At 43.3% G+C, this 21,099-nt stretch overlaps 1 protein-coding gene across 4 annotated transcripts in view; it reads left to right on the top strand.

Moving 5' to 3' along the window:
• sbf2 (SET binding factor 2) overlaps positions 1-21,099 on the top strand; it is a 73,735-nt gene that overhangs the window by 6,243 nt on the left and 46,393 nt on the right. For all 4 annotated transcript variants that reach the window (XM_027012619.2, XM_027012601.2, XM_027012611.2 and 1 more), the window contains exons 2-3: positions 5,281-5,366; positions 19,488-19,625. In XM_027012619.2, coding sequence (XP_026868420.2) covers positions 5,281-5,366; positions 19,488-19,625 — 224 coding nt within the window. The remainder of the gene's footprint in view (positions 1-5,280; positions 5,367-19,487; positions 19,626-21,099) is intronic.

The following is a 21,099-nucleotide window of genomic DNA, read 5'->3' as shown; positions in this document are numbered from 1 at the left end:
GCACTGACGTAAGAAGATCTTGAATTCCTCTTTAGGCATTAATCAAGATCCACGTTCAGCCTTTCCCCCCTCTGATTTACTATGACAAATGGTTGCTGAGAGAATTGGCAGAAGGTTGGTTGAAACATTCCACTAGAAAAGACTAATGAGCAGTCCAGGTTTTCTGAAAGCACCTTGGTTATGCTGTTTCATGTTCTGTCCTTCTCTGTACTCATGTTCCAGGGTAAAATCATAGCCAACCTTCACACTGTCTGCCATTGCAGAAGGAATGAATATATTGATTTGTTTTAAATGTGCTAAAACAAACTCCAGTTGTAAACATGAAGCCATCCTTTGTTTGGTCCTTGTGGGCAGAGGCATGCATTCTGTCAGCTTTTGGACAGGCACGAGTTTACTGTTTCTGAGCGATAAATGAGGATGTGCAAAGATAGTAGTAAGACAAAAGTAAACAGATATTGAGATATTGCCTCTTGTTTCTACTTTGTTCCATGCCACATCCTTAACATTTTGCTTATGTTTGAAATGCATCCAGCCTGTCTGTTTTGAGGGTGAAAAATTACCCTATTAAATGATATAACTTCTTGAGCATTGTATGGGGCTGTCGTAAATTGCATCAGTGTCTTTCCCGTATGCTGGTCTCCACTTGCGATCAGTTTTATTCTGTAAAGGGAGAGTGGGGAAATACCAACTTGGATTATTTTTGCAGCGTATTATTGTAAGATGATCCTTAACTTCCCAACAAGCAAACAAATTATACTGTTAAGAATCAGGGCGTCCTGCTCTGCTCTTTCAGTGTCAGTGGATTGATGACTGTACAGTGACGTAGTACTTGTAGTTTGGACATTTCTGGAATGCTACTAAATCTTTTGCCTACATGTGTCCTGGGGAAGAACCGAAACACTTCAGGGTTTTAAGCATATGATTTTAGTTAAAGATGGCTACAGACACCTGATCTGTTGTCATGACTGGTGCACTGCTCAGACTCAGACCGGGACAGCAGCAATCAGCCTTAGAGAGTAATCACTGCTTAGCCCCGCAAAAGGTCCTTCATGGGTGAAATCTGCTGACAGCCAGTCTGAGGTGTGTGTAAGGGGGACCGAGGGCCGTGTGTGTGTGTGTGTGTGTGTGTGTGTGTGTGTGTGTGTGTGTGTGTGTGAGAGAGAGAGACGTAGTAGCACATGTTCTTCTCCGGTGATCTAGAGCACACTACTAGTTCATACTCTCTGTAATCTGTTCCTTGCTTTAATGATAAAGACCCATGATTATACATTACGGTTTTCTATTCTAGAATAGCTCTAGATGATGGTGACCATTGTCAGCAGACTGGATACGTTTAACAGTGCGTGTGATTAAATGTCCAAGCCTGAGGAATGTTAAGTGTTTTATCTAGAATGATAGAGAGCTGTCCTCTTCTCATCAGGTGGGTTTACTGTGTACGATGGTGGTATCAACACCATGTAGCTTTTACTCAGATGTAGACATGGTACTTGGTGTATCTTGATGGAACTTGGGGTTTGTCATGGAGCAACACCATGTTCTGTTTTCTCTCAAGGTTTCTGCCTCCTAACAGTGGAGAGCCTTCCTTGCCCTCCGAAGAAGCATCACCAGTTGTTTTTGGACCTCTGTGCATCTCTTCCCCTCGTGGATTAAAGGCCGGAGCTTTTCAAATGTGTGGACTCTCCTTACTTTCTGCTCAATTCCCTTCCACTTAAGTCTGCAGCCCGTGAGATATCCTTCTGTTAGTGTTATTTTAGACTAAAGAGATATATTTATGGAAGAAAAAGAGAATTTTAAGGTCATAGGTTATAATTTTGTAGACCAATGTAGTGATTTTAGATATTGCCTGTAGCCAGTAGTTTCCTGTTTAAAATTCTTTTGCTGGTGTAGATTAAACTCAGAAATGAAATTGTCAGCACTACTGCTCTCCTCAACATGTTTTAGAGGATATAGAATCCACGTCAAAGTCTGTCTGAAAACCGAACGTGGAAACGGGTCAGTGAAAGGCAGCCAGTGATGGTGGACAGAGTCCATTTTAGTGCCACAGTATTTCATCAGAAGATCTTCAGTGTTTGTCTTCACATTGCTTTGCCAGTTTGTTGCGGGCCTGGTAGAACAAGCACGGTAACATTGAAGTGCGGGAATGGCTGTGCTCCTGCAACTGGTCTGTGGATCATGTGCAATATGGTTTGGCATAATTTCATATACTATACGTATGTTTAGTGCTGCTGAGCATATCGCCAGTGATCTGTCATGAACATTAGCGAGTAGGCTATTGCTTTGAAGCCTGGGGTTTCCCACTTGTCAAAATATCACAAGTAGAGAGTGATTCACATGTTTTAAATATTGCCTCTCATTTTTTCCCCCCCCATGTTGAGTACTGACTCTCCTCAGTTTTGCAAATCTGTGCAGTTCTTAAAAAAATGGTATGTTCTATTTGATTGCTAATAAATGTATTGATGTTATGCATTGTTGAACAATACTGAAACATAGATAAGAGCTCACCACCCAACCATGAGACCCTTATGTTATAGTTTTGATTGATTGATTGATTGCTTGGAGAACTCATTACCCAGCTGCACTGATCATGGGGGGGGGGGGGGGGTCTTCTTAAGCTTGAGAGAAAAGAGACGCACTGTCCTATTAGTTGGTAGATATTCCAGTCAACACCCTGTGAAGCCTTTTTTATGAAGTGCTTCCTAGTTCTGTGACCATCATTGGCTTTTTTAATGCCAGAATTTCTTTTTAAATCTGTTTTTTTTTTTTTTTTTTTTAGTTTAATTGTATGCTGGCATAAACACCCTGTTTTTAAAAGACTAAATGTCTAAAAGACAGTAGTTTCAGCTGTCTAGTTTAACAGTTTTTTAAGTTTAGTCCATTCAGCTTTGGTGGATGAATAAAGGAATAGTTTACCTAAATGGCTAATATTGAATGAGAGAGAGCTATATTAACAATAGCCACCCATTATTATGTGGCAAATAAGTCTGAGTAGCTAGTGCAAAAGCACTACTCAGACAGAAAAGGCAGCTGTGCCTTGGCGGCAGAAAGAACAGTCAATGGTCGGAGATTAACGTGGATAATTAAAAAGCAATGGGTGGAGATTTTCAAATATCACACGTTCACCTCACATGTTTCTTTGTTGTGACTACCAGCAGTCAGTGGAACTGAAACTGTCACGCTCACATTTGAAGTCCAAACATACCAATTCACGTACAAACAAAAGTTATTATGATAGTATTAGAAAGGAAGAAAAACTCATTTTTATTAGAAACTCTTTTTAAGATGAAATGCTCATACATGAGCAATAATACCAATCATGCCAGGTGCATACTATTCTACATGGATACCTGCTTCAGCGCCAGCAGAGCACTTATATAACATTCTGCAGCTTCCTCAGACAGTTTTCACTGTGCCACCCTCCACCCCCATGCTGAACAAGTATGAACAGAGAATTAGTTTTAAAAAAAGAAAAACCCAAAAACAACAAAAACATGCCCTGTCTGACACTAACATTCAGACCGCCAGCAAGCTGTCAAGTTGCCATTGTTAACAAGCGAGTAAAGAAGAAGCTTTAGAGACTTGCTAGATCGCCAGGTAGTTTTCCAAGAAACTAAAGCCATGTAAAGATTGCTAAATTCTTGTGCTGCCAGATTATCCACATAACAGTCCCTTCAGATTCACCTCTTGACCTGGGAATTATTTTCTATTAGAAAATTAGTTGGAAGGGCGAATTTGGGGTTAATATCGGGCATAACATTTACGTGGTGTGAACCTGGCTTTAGGCAAAATTAGAAAAATCCCAACTTCAGGTTCACACATGTAATGAGGGTTCATGCATGTATTGTTCACCCAAATCTATATATAGATAGCATAATAATCCCTAGAGTTATGTACAGCTCAACTGCACACTACTAGTCTAATAAGGTATTAATATGATGTTTCTTAGCGAGTAATTTTTAATTACTTTTCTTTGTTAATCCTGTTACCTAATTGCTGCTTTTCTGCATTCATTAAGATTTCAGAACCACTGAGTCCTGTTTTAAATGTAACATACCATTAGAGGCTATGGGGTCCACAGGCTGAGATGGGATGAAGAAAATTGTAGAGGAGCGAATGGGCTGAGACCCCCAGTGTGCTAATGTGATGGTATTTTGTAGCTGATTTAATATACATAGAAGGTTCTGTTTTTTGTTTGTTTGTTTTTGTTTTTTTGTTGTTTGTTTTTTAATAAATATTTTGATTTTTGAAGTATTGTGGTTCATTTATTTGTTTGTTTGTTTGTTCTATTTATTTATTTTTTACTATTTGCTGTGCATTTTCCAAAGAAGGATTATTCCAGTTTCCATGAAACTTTATGGGTGTTAGTGTTAATATTTATTATTAACAAATTATTATTAATGAAGTGTTAATATTCATTGACAATATATAAGGTAATTAAACATATTACATAACTCCCTAATTTTGATAATCTTTAGGAAATATAGTTTTTCATAACTTTTACTGGCTGTAATATTACATTGTGTGATAGTACAAATATCTACCTCTGAAATAATAAAATGTTGACTTCAAAGATGTCTATCTCTGTGTGATGCCTATGGAGCCTGTTTTTCATTGGGGTCAAGAAATTAACAAGTTACAGCTTGTAGGTAAATTAGTACAGCGCATTCATTTCTCACATGAACTAGTAGCACTAGAAAACAATAAAGCAAGTCTGGGCTAAGGCCACCTGAAGCAGGTTTGGGCTAATTCCAGAATTTTATTAAGCAATTTGATGTGACAGATCATGAAGTCCTGCTTTGTTGAACAAATTAATTTGAGAAAAGAGGATGCTGTCCTAAAACATCTTTCACTAATGAAGAAGTTTGTTTTTCATGTTTGGCCGAAGTTGGCTCTTTTGACTTAAACTGGCATTATCTGGTCATGTCACCAGAAGTACTTAGTGAAATGTAGCTTTATTCACACACAGTTTTGCTCCCTTCAGCGTCCCACTTGCGTTTCTCAACCTCAATTAAATTTCAATTTATACTATTTAATATTTCATGTTCCTCTGGCTTTGTCTGACTGAGGGGGCATATAGTGTTGTTGATGTATACCCTCTGTTTGATGTAGTATTTGGGCATTTGATTTGGTCATCTAACAGTTGTTAAGCAAACATTATTGACAGAACTCATGCTGTTTGATCTTTTAAAGAAGTGACACCGTATGGTCGTAACCTTGGATTGTTGCGTGTTCGTTCAAGCCTGTGATTATAATTGAGATCTTGGTTTCTCTTTCCTCTTTCAGGTTCAAGAGAGGGAAGTGGCAGAATCATCCAGCGCTTCCCCAAACAAGACTGGGATGGCACAGCATTCCCTCAGGGTGTGGAGATGGTGAGTGGGGAGTGCATTATAGAACATGGGACCTGAATGGTAAATGGAATGCTTCTGACAGAGGACTGTAGTGCTTTGAAAAGGCCCTTCGTGAGCCTCGTGATTTTGTCTAATGCAGCTGTTCTTGACCGTGTAGGAACCGCTCCGTTGTCTTTCATACCAACATTCAGAAGCCTAACATACTGCATAGCGATTGCTCTTTGTGGCCAAACAAAATAAGTGTAAGACTGCTCATATGGGTGTCCTCCTTTCATTTCAAACCCCCTTTCATGTTGGACCTCTGAAGATATCTTTCAACACCCCCCAGGAAGCCATGATCTACAAGTTCTACTCTCATATCTGCATTTCTTCTGTCAACAAATGCATTATGGTTATTTACTCAACTTCCAGCCCCCTTCTTTTCCATTAGAATGACCATGTCACGTTCAGCTGCCCGGCGTCTTAGCGCCATGTCTCTGCTGGGTGGCTTTGCATTCCTTATAAGGCCAGCAGGAGCAAGAGCCCGCCCTCGATGTGTGTGTGTGTGTGTGTGTGTGTGTGTGTGTGTGTGTGTCTGTCTCTCTCTCACTGGGGGGTCTAAAGTGGCGGCCAGTTACCAGGAGTTACCAAACCCTCATAGCTCTGGACCTAATATTTGTTTGTCTGACCTGGAGAAAAATAAAACCCAGGAGCAACAGTAGCCGTAAACCAGTCTCTGCCCTCAAAGCTAGGGTAGCCTGCAACGGTCTGCTATGCACTCTGGTTGGTTGCTTGCTTGCTTGCTTGGTTTTTGTTGTTTACTAAGACATACTATAATTGAATAGGAACTGCCCTTGACTGGAACACATTAAAGTGAGAGGAATGCCTCCACTTCAGATAGCATAGTCGTGCAAAATGTCCTGCATGTGCATGGCTATGCTCTCAGCCTCTGAACAGACATGAAAACACTGAGATGATTAGCAAGTTCTATCAACAGTGTGTCTCTTGCTACCCAATGTAGGAATATTTGCTGAGATAATTCTACAGTGTGCTTTACATCAGTCATCGAGTGTTGGAGTCTACCTACAGTATTTCCTCCCAAAACTGATTGTGGTGCGTGTTGTTCCTAGCATATATCACTGACCTGGAATCAAATTTAAGCTCATATAATGAATTTTTGGGTGAGCCTTTCTATGAGTCAATCTGAATTTCGCATTTGTTGATGCACAGACTTCTGACTTTAGCTGACATGCTGTAGTTACTCTGTGCTGTTGTGGAAATTGAGCAGACCTGCTTTATTGAGAACTAATCTTTCAAAAGCTGAGGCTTGTTTTCAAACATTAGTTATTCTTGAGGTCATTTTTTCAGCTGGCCCACGATGGTTTAGTTAATGAAGCACATTTAGGCTTTATTTTGTTTCAGGCTATGGTGTTCATTTTGTCTGAGAGCTCATTGGCATTGCAGGCATATTTTATCACAACACGCATCTTCCATTCATGCCACACCTAATGCTGTCTTGGCAAAGCACAGGAGATTCCTGACCATTACTAAATCCCGTTTGGAAAGCTTGAGGAGATGGTCTCATGGTATTGTGCTTCCTAACTTCCTATGCGCTTTGCTGTGGATCTCTGCATGAGCAGGTGGTGGGACCTCTGGTCAGCCAATAGGTTGCATAATCTGGGTCCTGTGTGCAGTTTTTATTATGTGTGATTTCACACATGTGGTGGATTCATGCGTAACTTCTATAATTCTTATTTTAAAAAACAAACAACTTTAGATTGAGCAATTCGATTATATGCCTAACATTACGTGTATCGCCTCTTAGCATAATAAATTACACATTTATTGTGCATATTTTGTGGATGGTTATTGATGTGGATTAATGGAGTTTCTGTTGTCCAGGGCTACATTAATAAAAGGATCATGTTTGGCTTCAAATGCAGCATTTAAAAGGACACGTCTTCCATGTTCATCACCTCTAATCTGATTCTGAAGTGCCTGTTTGGGTGTGTATATAATATCTATCAATCTTCACTGGAGAAACCTGACAGTCTGAGAGCTGCTGTACTGGAGGCCTACACATGTTCCGTGTGCCTTGAACACTTCCCAACTTCTCCCAGTGCAGGCATCCTTTCCTGTCTCACAGAGTTTACTCTGAAAACCGAATGTAATCACACGCAGTTCTCGGTCATGAATGCAGCATCGACTTGAGCATTCTGTTATACTTTCAGGGAAGCGGCTCTGTTTGTAAACCCCATCAGTCACTGGACTCATCAGTGTTCCTTGTTTCAACGGGAATGAAATGCAGTGCAGGCTGTTTACAGCGATCTCCATGGCACGCTGCATGACTGCATCCACACGACATCATTCCAGAAGCCTACACCAACATGTGGTGCACTCCTAAATATAGATTCGGCTCGCCTGTTGGGCCAAACATCTCAGCGTTTCCAGATGTTGTTGATCCTCCAGTGGTGCCCCATAGTTCTCATTGTGTTTTGGTCTTGCCCTGCGATCTGTTCCTGCTGATTCGTAAAGGCATTTTATGTGCGCTTGCGTGTCACGAGTCTCCCAAGACCCTTCATACTGTTAAGATGAAATGCACTTTTTGAGCTTGTGCCAGTTTTGTACTTCATATTACGTTATTGGAACAAGAAAATGCAAACACAAAATGGTGTTAATAGTATTCATATGTTAATTATTTTTTTTCACATTTTAATAACATTTATAAAGCGAAGTGAAATAACTGTGTGGGTTTGACGTGTGAGTTAGTTGCGCTTCGGTTTTGTGGCAAAATGACCCGAATTCCAGCTTTGTAGTTTAAGTGAAGATGCACTTCAGTGGTGGTGTTCTTTTTCTTGTCTTTTAGTAGTATATAACCCATTATTATTTGCAGACTTCCATGGAGCTATAAAAATCACCCGTAAGAGGTTGCGTGGGAGTAGATCAATCGCAGCGGATGATGCTAAGCACGAGAATTACCTTGTGGTCACAGCAGCCATGCAGCAAACTAAATAACCTCGTATGAGGAATGTTTCACATATTTAAAAAAAGCCCCCCCCCCCCCCCAAACATTTTTTTTATATTTCACATAACATAACATATTATATATAACATTTACAGCTCTTGTCTACAAAGGTGTTTTCCAATCTTGGGCCAGCACTGCTGCGCTTTTGTGTGCTATTTTCAACATTTGCATGACAGTTTGGATTTTTGGGAACTTGCTCCACCTTAAATGTCCTCAGTACTCTCAGCTGACGTCGGCCAGTGACCGTGAGCTGCACAGGGATACAGAATGGAGACCCACGTGCTCTGACTGAGCGCTGATGAGACCCAGCCAACGTTGCAAACGGCCAGCGCAAACATAAGTGGTGATGTTTTCCTGGGCTCAGGCGACAGAGCCGTGCCCAGGATGTTGTTGTCCAGCAGTTCTGCATCTCTGTCAGCTGACTGTAAATGCCCTTCATGCACTCAACATTTAAGTAAAAGGATAAAGAATAAACAAGCTATCTGCTCTCATGCAATATGATTTTGTATATTTGGATTTATTTGTCTTCCGACTGTGGGGCATTCAAATTTGGGTTTGTGAACATTGTCGTTTATCTCAGCTTGTCACGAGGCAGCACAACCGCAGCTCTGTGTATGTGTGTTTTTTCTCTCATTTCTTTTTACTTTAAAGTAAGTTGGCAAATGGGAATTTGTCTTCTAACCACACAATGTTCAACAATTGGAGGTGATGGGTGTGGATTGTTTTTCATGTGTTCATGTGTGACTGTATTTCAGCAATGACTGGAGCGTTCTCCTTAGATTTCAAATTATGTTGAGCCCTTAATATGCTTTTAATACAGTTACATTTGTTGTTGTGCATCTTAATTTATTGCTTTATCAGTCAGCAGTTTAGTGCTTTTTGGTAAAATCCAGACTGGAGTGAAAGATCGATGTCAGGTTGGTATTTTATGCTCTACTGTATTTTTTTTATAGATTTGTACTGCAAGGCTTTATTTTATGCAGTAAATCAAATTCTTTGCCCATTTGTTATTTTAATGGTTCACTTTCATAGTCACTGAAAGAGCGTTTGATCAGAGAGCTAGAGAATTGAGCCTTGCTGAGATTTTTCAGATTGCTTCTTAACCCCCCCCCCCACACATACACACACACACATACACACACGCGTGCGTGAGTGTACACAGATTGCTGTATGGTAGAAGGAGCATTAGCTATGACTTCTAAGGCTGACGCCTACATTCCTTACATCTCCAAGACCAGCAAGAAAAGGCAAGGTCACTCAATTTACTACCAAACCACAGACACCCTTCTGTCTGCACCTGAAATTATCTCATCTCTGTGTAAATATTTGCCATTTTGGCAGTAAAGTGGTTGATTTTGCATGCCAGAATGTTGCCCAAGCAGCTTGAGCCGTTGCTTCAAATTTATCTTAGCTGGCGTCAAATGTAAAATGTCTTTTGCTGTCATTGCTGAATGTGTGAACCTTAGCTGTGGCAAGGGAGAGAAAATGGACTCCGTGGGCTGTTTTTAAGATTGAGGTGAAAAATGTGGTCTGTTTGCATGTTCAGGACCCTAGAGAAGATTTCACACTTGGCTTATATGCAGAGGTTGCAGTAAACAATTTGAATTTGTGCCAAATGTCAAATCAGATCAGGTTTGATATTTGTTTTGATAAATACAGAGACCTGATGACTAGAGCAATCTGAGATTTGTGGAACTTTTCAAAGCCAACACGAGACTGGTCTCAAACATAAGTTTGCTTATCATCAAACTGCCGTCATATTGTCTCCCATGTGTGAAACACTGCTAAAATTGTACTGCACCCTGTACAGGTCTGTCAAAGTCTCAGTAAAGACTGTGGGTTATAGAGTGGCCCATAGCCATATGTGGAAGCACCCAGAAGGTACACTGAGAAAGTGAAGGGCACCACCACATTCTAGGGACTGTCTATGGAGTGGGACTTTGATGTAATATGTAGGTAAAGGGCCTTCACTATACAATTTTTCTCTTAGCTTTTAACCGTTATGCCTGCTCTAATTGCCACTATAACTTTGTGTTATGGTCATCCCTTGGTGTCCTCCGGTCACCGTCTCTTAGCAACAGCCTCGAGGGTGCCAGCTAAGGTCTACTGGGGCTTGTGTCGTAACCAGAATGACTGACTGGAATGTAGGTTATGTTTATTGACAACCAAGTCTATACATTCAGACCACTCTTAGCACTTTGAACCCGAGAAGCATCCAGCACTCTGCCCGGGCAAGTCTCGGGCTGTCCTCCCAGCACCTGATGGATACGAGGCGTAACAGAAGACAAGCATAGATGTGTTTCTAAGAGCCGTAAGACATTTGGGTTGTTTGATGGATGCCTGCCCCTCCTCAGGACCTTTTTTGGGGGGCTTTTACGCACACATTTGCCTCCATGCGGCTGCCTCGGCGTGCTGGGAATGACTCAGACTTCTTAGACTCTCCTCAGGCATTGGGACTTTGGAGCTGCAGCCTGTAATGTTAGTATCTTTATTTGAGCTTGAAGACTCTGAGTCTGCTGGTTAATTTTTGCTGACCTTCTAAAGTGGATTGATTATGGCTCCTGATTCCTAAGGAAAACTAACCTATCTGTAAAAGACCAAAAGAAACACTCAATCCCTTTTGCATTTTTGGGAGATATCCACTGATAAAGGTTACTTCTCTTGTTTGCTCTCATCATTTAATAATTTTTTATGAGAACTGGTTAAACAAACAGCATGTTCTTGAGGGCCAATTGCAGGAAGATTTATAACATATAAACTAGAGAAGAATCAATATTATTAATAATGACAGTAGGAAGTAGAGTGGACTGAATTATCTCTAGTCACTAACAGTAAAACTGTTTTTTAATCTTCCTATGCTTGCTTTGTTTTGAGAGTGTTGTGATGAACCACAACATTCCTTTTTGGGCCCCAACATCCTATAATGAAGGAATTTGACCTCCCTGCAAGGGGCAGATTGTAAACGTTTGTCTCATCTCTCTCATGCCGGCTTTGACTTCTTGAACTGCTCTTTTCCCTCCCGAATCCCTGTTGTAATCTGGAATGTGGCACGCACTTCCGGGAAGGACGCAGGGAGTTATTCTGAATATGCGTAAACAGTTGCAGTACAGCCATGCCTCGATAAAGCCATCTCTCGTCTGATTTGGAGACGTGGATACTCATAAGGGCTGGCCATATTGAACCTGTCTGTTGAGCTCCTGGTTTAATGGGAGTGTTCGGTGCTGGCGCTGACTGCCCAGGGCTGTGTGTTTACTCCTTGGATATCAGATTGAGTCAGAGGCTCCAAGTGACCTTAGCCAAAGCCGATGTGTCTCGAAGCACGTCTCGTTGTTTGGTGTTTGTTAGCCAAGCAAAAAAAAAAAAAAAAGCCCCAAACAAACAAAAAACGCGCACATAAAATGGTGCATTCCAGCTGCCAGGATGCCTTCCAAGGATGAACAATCATGTGTTTGTCAGGAAGATTTGCACATGACTAATGCACACTCACCCACCATGGAAATCAAACCCAAGGGAGTTTGAAGCCCCAGGCTTGTCACCCGAGTCCCTTTGCCATGAGCTCAACAGGACTCAGGCAGCAGGAGTGCTTCCGCCAGACGTTTTCTAAGGCTCCCTGTCCATTATGCAAAATAATCTGTTTCTTAATTGAATTAGTGGCTGATACCGCTGCTTGGCTCAGCTGGTGTAACTTAGGACCTCGCACTCCCTGGCGGAATGCTTTGAAGCAACTGACAGCTGTGTTCTATTGTCCTGCTGAACGAAGCACTTTTTATGACGGTCTTGCTGGAAGTGCTTCCCTTGCTTTGTCTAGAATGCATGAAGACCATAAATATATACTTACGGAACATCTTGCGTCACACAGACACACTTGCACACTTACACACTTGAATAGATTTTTGACTGCTGTTCCAAGCAGAAGTGAAAAGCAAAGCATGACCAAACAAAAGGTCGGGGAACTCATCCATACTCTGAGTGTCCTGTTATTTCCTGCCCTCTGTCCATGCGGGCTATCAAAGGGAAACGCTGGGTGAGAGACCCCACACTAGCTTCACTGATCCAAAACAAGAGCTCCATCCAACGCTTGCTTGCCCAAAACAACAAAAAGAGAGGGTAGCATGACGGTGTGTGTCCATAAGCCACTCCTTTATGATGGCTCAGTCTTACTGGGCACCAGCGCACTGAATGTTGAAAACCTGCACAGTCCTACTTGAGTCCTACTTGACATGTGCGTAGGGCGTACAGCTATTAGTGGGAGCACCATTCACTTGTGGAATATGTGACATTTTAAAGTAATGGGGCCAAATCAGTTCTAGTGAAAATGTCTCATATTTCCTTCATTCTTCATTGTTCAGCATTTTTTACGTGTAATTAACTTCAAAGTTTAATGAAAGAATAATCAACTGGTATGTTCATGGTTGAAGCTAATTTTCTGCGTTTTGAAGTAACGTATCTTTCCCATATGGGAAAGAGAAGACAAAGCCCTCCTCCAGTGTGTGCAGCCCACTAGCACAACTTTTGTGATCCAGCCATGCTGTTTTAGCAGCAACCATGGCAATGAGGAGATATGTGTCTGACGGAGCAGCAGTAACCCCAATGCATTGTGGGTGGACCTTGCATGGCTGCACAGTAGTGCATCGCACCAAAGCAAGAGGCTTAAAGCACTAGCACTTTACAGCCATCTGTTTTCAGTCCTAGTAGGTGCTGTCTAGTAGGTGCTGTCTCGGCTATAGACACAAACAACCATGACCCCTGTTCTTCTGCAGGGAAAGAATGCACTCAGCCATTCCATTCTGAGCGACATGACCATTGATGATGGCAGTATGTAATGTCACATTTTTACCTTTTTCCTGTGTACATTTTAAGCGTTCTTAACAAGTATATCGTAGTGGATCCCTGAATCCTAATCTATAGACCTGTTTTTGTTTGCTCAATTCTTAATTGCAGAGATTGTTTTAAGATTGGCTGGCTGGCTGGCTGGCTGGCTGGCTGGCTGGCTGGCTGGCTGGCTGTAAATTAAAGCATTAAGAGTCAGCCTAAAGGCAGGTTCTTCTCCAGTTTTAGGCTTGGGCAATAATATAAATTTTGATTTGTCACGTCCAAAATTATAGCGATAATAGGCATCATGTTGCAAATTGAGTTAAGAAGTAACCAAGGTAACTATTACAGAGGCTTTTGTGGGGTTACATGGTTTTAGTCACATGACCCATTTGGTGTGGTTGCTGTGCATTTCAGTTGGATTCTATTTAACACTGTTAACATCTAAAAAAGTTGTGTGTTCATTTGGGTCGAAACCAAAATACTATCGATCGGGCATCTTGACAGCCTTTTTCTGGCCGAGCATTTTTCACCGTTCCGGAGAGTGGGTCTCGTGTGCGGCGGTTCATTTCTCTTGTTTCACCCTAGCCTTTTTTTCCTTCTTTTTTTCTTTTTTAAATCAACAGAACAAACTTTAATATCACAAATTTATTAGCCCAAGGCTATCTGGGCTTACTTAATTTTAGATTCTTTGACGAGTTTAACGTTAAATAACATTTCTTTGTCAGTAAATATTTTTCAATCAGTCTAAATAACACAATTAAACCTTCAGGCCTATTTTGGTCCAGTTTGTTTTTGTCACTTCATGGCCCGAGCACCTGCTGTTGCTGTAATATTGTAAAGCTACAGGTCACTGACCGCTGTGTACAGCTGATCCATTGTTTCAATAGCACACGTGCGCGCGTGCGTGCGCGCGTGCGTGCGTGTGTGCGTGCGTGTGTGTGTGTGTGTGTGTGTGTGTGTGTGTGTCTTCCAGTCAGAACCGGGGTTCACTTTCTCCTTCCTGTCCCAGCGCATGGCCTCGTGACTGCCAATACCGCCTGGCTCCGCCCCGCCCCCAGGAGGGTGGGTTTTGTTTTGTCAGGTGAAGAGCACAAACCAACCAAAGAAGGCTTTGCTGATTGGAGGGAAGGTGGGGAGAAGGCCGAGCCAGAGGAAACACCTGTCCCCGACATGTTATCGCTCTGCTCGCAGGCAGGGGCCCGGTGGGTGACGCACGGCCGCATTGTGCTTCACTCCAGCCCACCACAAAGGAAAGGTGTTTACACTTGACCAGTCAAAGCCTGCTGCACTCTCTTAAAGGTGGTTTTTTTTTCTCCGTGGTGGTGATGTTATGGGCAAAGCATCATTGTTTGTTTGTTTGTTTGTTTGTTTGTTTGTTTTCTTTTAGTACATGGCTACATTTTAAAACATTTCACAAACATGCATGTCTGTGGAGAGCAGTTATGTAGCGTATGTATAGTCTCTGTGTGTGTTTGTGTGTGCACTCACGGGGCTTTAGTAACTGGAAAGTGAAAATATGAAGCCGTTGCTGTGTTAAGTTTCTCTTTTGGTTTAGTGGGCCACACTCCATACTTGAGCACATCCTGGGGGGGGGGGGTTAGCCATTTTAATGGTGTCGTCGTCCCCTGCCCTTTATTACAGGAACTTGAACCGAAAGCAAACTGAACAAATCCCCAAGTCTCTGAGGGCCTCTGGATATTTGTATATTCATGTCATTCATATTGAAGCATTTAACGCTGTGATGCATGGGGGGAACTTTTTCCATGTGGTTTTAATTTATATCATGCTTTTTAAAAAGGCATAAGTATTTGCCTCAACTGAAGAACCCTCCCAAAGGGCCACATACGACCAGAGCCATGAAGAGACAGCAGTGTGAACCACATGTGGGACTGGACCTGCCTTGAGTAATTGACACATCACTCTAAAGCAGCACATTAAAATTGCACCCCCTTCTTTGTCACAAACATAGAATATCGTCAGTATGCAAAACCTAGGCAGTGAAATTCATGTTACTGCTCCTTCATTCATTGGTTATGACATCTCTGGATGACTCCGTCTCCTATTTCTGTGACAAATCCTTCTTAACCCATAAAAAACTAAAACTATCTAACCTTAAAGTGATCCATGTGTGCAGGTTTGCATAACCCAGCCATTACAGTACTCTGACCCAAATTGCGTTTACATTGTGTGAAGCGGCATGGAGCTCCTTTGTCTAGAGTTTACACAGGATCTATGATACACTCCTACCACGCAGTGGGCTGTGTTCCCCTCCCACCACTTTTTTTAGTTCTGACCTTGAAGATGTTCACAGGAAGTGGTGTTGCTTCTTTTTTCTTTTTTTTCCTCTTATTCTTTCCCCCCTCAGAGCGTAAGGGCCATCCTCCAGTTCCATGTGCTTCTGTCTATGAATAGATCCTCTGTCTGGTCTCATCACAGGACTTCCTACCTCAGACCTGCTGCTGGCCCTACCCGTATGGAGTATGGAGTTCAGTATCGAACCACACACCCTCCCGGCCTTGTCAACGCACAGCACAGGCCGTCACTTTGAAACGTTAGATCATTTTGAGAGCTAACAGCTTTGGAAAAATAACCCCCTTTATGTCTATTAATCCATGACTTTTTTTTTTTTAGTCTGTTATATTTTCTGATTTCCGTGCTATTCCAGTGTCGGAGGTTACTTTCCTAAGCACGTCATGTAATTTAACTAAGGAAACATCTGGTTTAAAAAGGGGGAAAAAAGAAAACTACTGTACCAGCTACCAGATTTACCAGCTACAACAGAACTTCCTGACCTTTTCATATTACCTAGCTCAAAAAACAAAGTCTTTTCTCAATTCTTCTGTTACACTAATGGCCATTTGAGTAAATTATGGACATCCTGGGTTTTTAAATGTTATGGATAAGAGAGAGAGACCAAAGACCCACAACGCTACACTGGTCTGCTACAGCGCCTCTTTCGCCTTCTCTGGTTTTGTCATTGTTTTCTCTTCCTGAAATACACTGCTGTCAGTCCAGGTGCTTTGGCTTCTTGTTTACGTTTGTTTGTTTTTAATGCTGTTTTCCATGTTTGAGCATCTCTGTTTATCATCATGCTGGTTAATCACTGTTTGGTTTCTGGAAACAATGGACACACAGATTCTCCAACACTTCTTCATCTAGTGCCTCCTTATAAATCAGACCAAAGAAAAGAACAAGTCGGTTTTTCAGTTTTTCGGATAAACGGAGAGGAAGCGAGAGAAATTGGTGCGCTGAGGTTATTCTTAGCCTGCAGTGCTCTTGCAGTTCTTATACACCAGCAATGTTCTCTTTGTCCTCTAGCCAGGACAATGATCCCACGCTGTTTATGGTTGTCATTAAACACAAAAGTATGACCAGAGTAATAGAATACAGCAGACAGCAGATGAGGGTCTAATTTGGTTGTCCCCGTTCTTCACGCTTTCCCCGCCAGGCTGATTCTTAGCAGGTCAGGCCGTGGATCTGGTGTCGCTCTGTGGAACTTCGGACCCGCTGTCCGCGTAGCGCGGAACCCTCACCAGCGGGCCAGTAATGTGGCCGGGCTTATTGACCTCACACACACTGGAACGCTTCACGTGCCGCGGTCACTTGACGGAGCTAATTTGAGAGCGGGATCTGTCTGCTTGTCTTTGACGTGACTCAGCTGGTTCCAAACGAGTGTGTTGCGCTGGAGGCGGCGACATGATACTGTGAGCATTCTTTTTCTGGTCACTCTGTACTTTATACAAAGGTCGCTTATGAGCATACAGTAGTGGGGTCTCTTATCAGCAAATTGTTGTACAGTGACTTCTGCCCTCGTTTGCTTTCTTAGAGGGTTTTGTTGCCCTTCACATCTGCCTCTCTAACGCTAACCACACATATGCACCACCAACAAGCGCCAGCTTGTATTATTCCTGTGTTTGGGTTCCTCCAGAGACATCCATTCCTTTTCAGACTAATGGAGTCCATCATCCTGAACTGTCAATTGTTTAGTGGGAATCAAATATTAAGATTCCGGTTCTGATGACAGCCTGTCACGGCACCCAAGTTCATTGTTGGCTGTGTTCTCGGATTAGACACGTGGAGGCTTCCGGCTCTGGGAAACGTCCCATGCTAAAGTTGGATACCCCAGGGCTGCTGCCAACCCTACAGATTCCTCAAACGGCATCAGCTGCCAGGCCCAAGCCGATATCCGCTGTAAGAGGACACTCTCTTTAAGAAAGTACTGTTCTGTTCCTCAGCTAGGCATGCACGAATATCTCTGCTCAGGGTTTTTTGCCTTTTGGGTCTCATAAACCAGGCACATGCAAGGCACATAAACTGAGGCTTCATCATTGAGTGGTTGGATGCAGGCCAGACCACAAATATTTCTCAGTGGAACCTTTGGCCAGTGAAATCCCACAACTTGAGTTAAGGTTGTTGTGACCCACACGACACTCCAATCGTCTCTTTGGGTTCCGTCTCCATTGCGTCCTCAGGTACACGACTGCAACGTTCATCCCATTTCTGCTGGAAGTTTCACATGCTTTGCATATTTTCATACATTTCCGTAATTTTCCTGGCACCTGTCCATATGTGGTGAGGGTGGGGGGTGTTGGAGGAGGAAGGCACATCATACTCCTCTTCCCCCCCCCCCGCTTTGCAGAGTTACAGATTTCCTGCCTGCTATTGTGTCTGCTGCTGGATGGTTACATCCTGGTCCAAGCGCTCACTCACTCGATCACTCTTTCGTTTTCTCTCCCTCATTTTCTATTTCCCCCATCTGTCCCTCCCCTCCTCCGTGTGTGCCTCTAGCACATTCCAAGCATAATGACACATCCACGTAAACGTGATGGGATTAACGTACTCTGTGTGCCTTTCACGCTTCCCCATCATGCCCCAGTCTGTAAACATCTGCCCTGGTCTCTCTCATCTCATCCACCCATCTCTCCCTCTCCCTGCGGTGTCTCCCGCTGGGCACTCTGACACGCTTAGCCTGCTCTCTGCCTGGCCCCTCTCTCGTCTCCAGTCTGTGAGGTGTCCCTTTTTAACACTCTTGCAGCAACTCTGCAAAACTCTGCAACTCCCAATTACTTAGGAGCCATTCCTGGGAACTGCCCCATGGTAGGATCAAACGGAGCAGGACTGGGCATAGCTTACCTTGTTGGCCATTCTCTTGTTGTCGTGCAAGGTGAACCTAATTGTGTTCACCTCAGATGTGAGGCTACTGCGATACGTTTGCGGTCATGGTTTCCAAATCCCGCTCGGCACATCTGAAGCGAGCCGTTTTAGCACGAGCGTCAAGGAAAGCGGATTGGTGCCATTTCCTGCTCTCTGATGGGAGGATGTCGTAGCCGAGGGAGGACGTCCTGCTTTTGCTCTCAGCAATAACACACACATTACCCACCTTTTACGCTTATGAGTTACCAGCACTCCCTCCTGAAATTCTTTCAAGGAAGTGTACTGCAAACACTTGGGTGTTAATGATCTTGAAATGTCCTGAAAATCCCCACTGACCACTTTGGTGGGACTTCAGTTAGCAGAATAATTCCTCACAGTTAACTGGAACCGTCGTTTCAGACCTTGTTTACGCTGTCTCATGCTGTCCAGGGAGCTCTTCTTCTTCCACCCCCCTGGTTTTTTTGGTTTTTTTTATTTTTTTTTTTTTATTTTTTTTTTTTTTTTTGCTGCACTGGCCTAGAAGTGAAATTTTCTCTGACTGACTGACTGACCTGTTCACTCCCTGTGGTTGAAGCGCACATGTACATGTATCGCTCATGGTATCTGCACAGTAGGTGGCGGTACACACCTGTGACAGGATGGCCTGGCTCCAACACCTGTGTTTTAATAGTAAAATATAAATAAGCTCTTTTATATTCTCCTTTCACATTGAAGCCCATGGTTGTAATAGCCTATATGGAAAGGACTGGATGGGGGGACATGGATAACATCGGCGTTTCTAGCTACATACTGTTAGTATTTATCTTTACCGTTAGCCACTGACTCTGTGACTGTCTACCTGTTCACTTGCCGATCATGGTCATATTCATGGACGTGGGTTCAAGTGTTGGACACCTTTCACAGTTAAGCCACTTATGAGTGCAGTCTGATTTTAAGCATCATCCCATCATCCCCATCATGTCCAGCTCCAAATATGACTGGGAGATTGATGCTCATTTCAGTGTAATAAAAGCAGGCTAGCTGTGCTGCAACCACTTGTGCAGAAAGCAATCAATGGTGGTGCTGCAGAATGGTAAAGGTCCTTGTTTGTTTTGTTGTGTGCGGGATATAACTGTGTCCTGTATTTCCTGTGTGTGTGTGTAATGTTTCTTTTCTTTTTTTTTCTCCAGTTCTGTCAGCCAGGAGGATGGAAGCTTTCTCGGGAGCGGAAGCCACCAACCTTCTTTACGGTGGTGCTGACGGACATCGACTCAGACAGACACTACTGCTCCTGCTTAACCTTCTACGAGGCTGAGGTCAACCTGCAGGTGAGGCCCCCTGGAGCTCTCTTCGTACCCTCCATGTCGGTCTTTGCATCACAAGTTGCTGTCGGATAACGCAGTCTATGACCAACCGTGATCGTAACCTCCCAAAGGTCTTTGCTCGGTTCCTCTTCTCTGAGTTGAAGGGTCCTGGATTGTATTGGTGCATGGGCTTTTAGGAACGGTAGTTAACCCATCTTATTGTGCGAGGTAAACAGGGCTAGGCTACATCATCTGTTCAACAGCATGATCTTGAGTCAGTGGCTTATTGGACTTGGAAAAAACACCACTCTCAGATCTGGATACCTTGATGCAAAGTGGTTTAACTGAGATGTTGGGCAAATAGGATAGATGCCTAACTGTTTATTTAGTTGCAATTTTTATGTTCATTTATGTTTTTGTTTGTGTTTGTCTCTTTTTAAGGTTTTTTTTTTTAAACCCACAATGCTTTCCAGAAGCCGTTGCTTTATAGTGTTTAAAAGAAAACGCTGAAATTCCAAGAACTCGCAGAGTGAAGTTCCATCTGGAAATGAAACTTCAGCTTGGCTGGTGGTAACTTCTGAAGTGATAGAGGCACAGACAGTCGAGCTGCTTTTGAAATCTCCTCAAAGCAGGTCACAGTAAACACAAGGCTGCGTAGATGACTGCTGACGGCCTAACCATGATTGATGCTCATTGTGCTTGGCGTTCTCATGTATTTCCACATCCTAACAATACATATCAAGTCGGAATGTTAGTCCAGCATTAGGAATTCTGTTTAACTGGCAGAGCTCAGGATATGAGGGACCTCATGACAAAGACGCATTACAGCACTGTGAATCATCTTAATAGGGTCAGTGAATCATTCGCTGCCTGACTGCTTAGTAAGGTTAATTGGTTTACCTAAGATCTGTGCATCAGGCATTTACCACAGGCGTCAGCATGCTTGCCAGCACGTAGAGTTACTGCGTCCTTCCTGTTGCTTGAAAGCTCCAGGCCAAATAAAAGACTGAACTGCCACATGCCAACACAAACACATGTAATGTCAATGGCCACCGTGCATTTATGGCCCGGCTCTTTTAAGAGGTTATGCAACGGTTTGGCAGAGGTTTCCCCGCACATCGGGCCTGGACGCTGTGATGGCCCCCAGCTGTCCTCCTGCGCTGCCTCCCCTGTCTCACTGGAGGAGATCCTCACGCCCTCCTCCCTGAAAGCAAGCCTTCAATCCTCCCCGTTCTGGACGCATCCTCTGATGTGGAGCTCCGCAGGGGTGAGCGGGGGAGAAGGCATCCCGGACGTGTGCGGCTGTCCTGTCTCCACACACACACACACACACCGGTGCCGAAGAATCAGCATTATTATGTGCAGAATTCTTCGCATCCCTCCTGTGTCTCTGACCAGGCCCTGTCCGCACACACTCCCTGGCCCGCACACACTCCTTGGCCCGCGCACAGTCACGGACCGTTTCCGTCGCTGTGTCTGAGGAATAAAACAACTGCAG

Source organism: Electrophorus electricus, chromosome 1 (assembly GCF_013358815.1).
Source record: "Electrophorus electricus isolate fEleEle1 chromosome 1, fEleEle1.pri, whole genome shotgun sequence".
In the NCBI taxonomy this organism is placed as follows: Eukaryota; Metazoa; Chordata; class Actinopteri; order Gymnotiformes; family Gymnotidae; genus Electrophorus; species Electrophorus electricus.
Note: the sequence above shows the minus strand (reverse complement) of the source record. Positions and strands in the feature narration are given on the sequence as shown.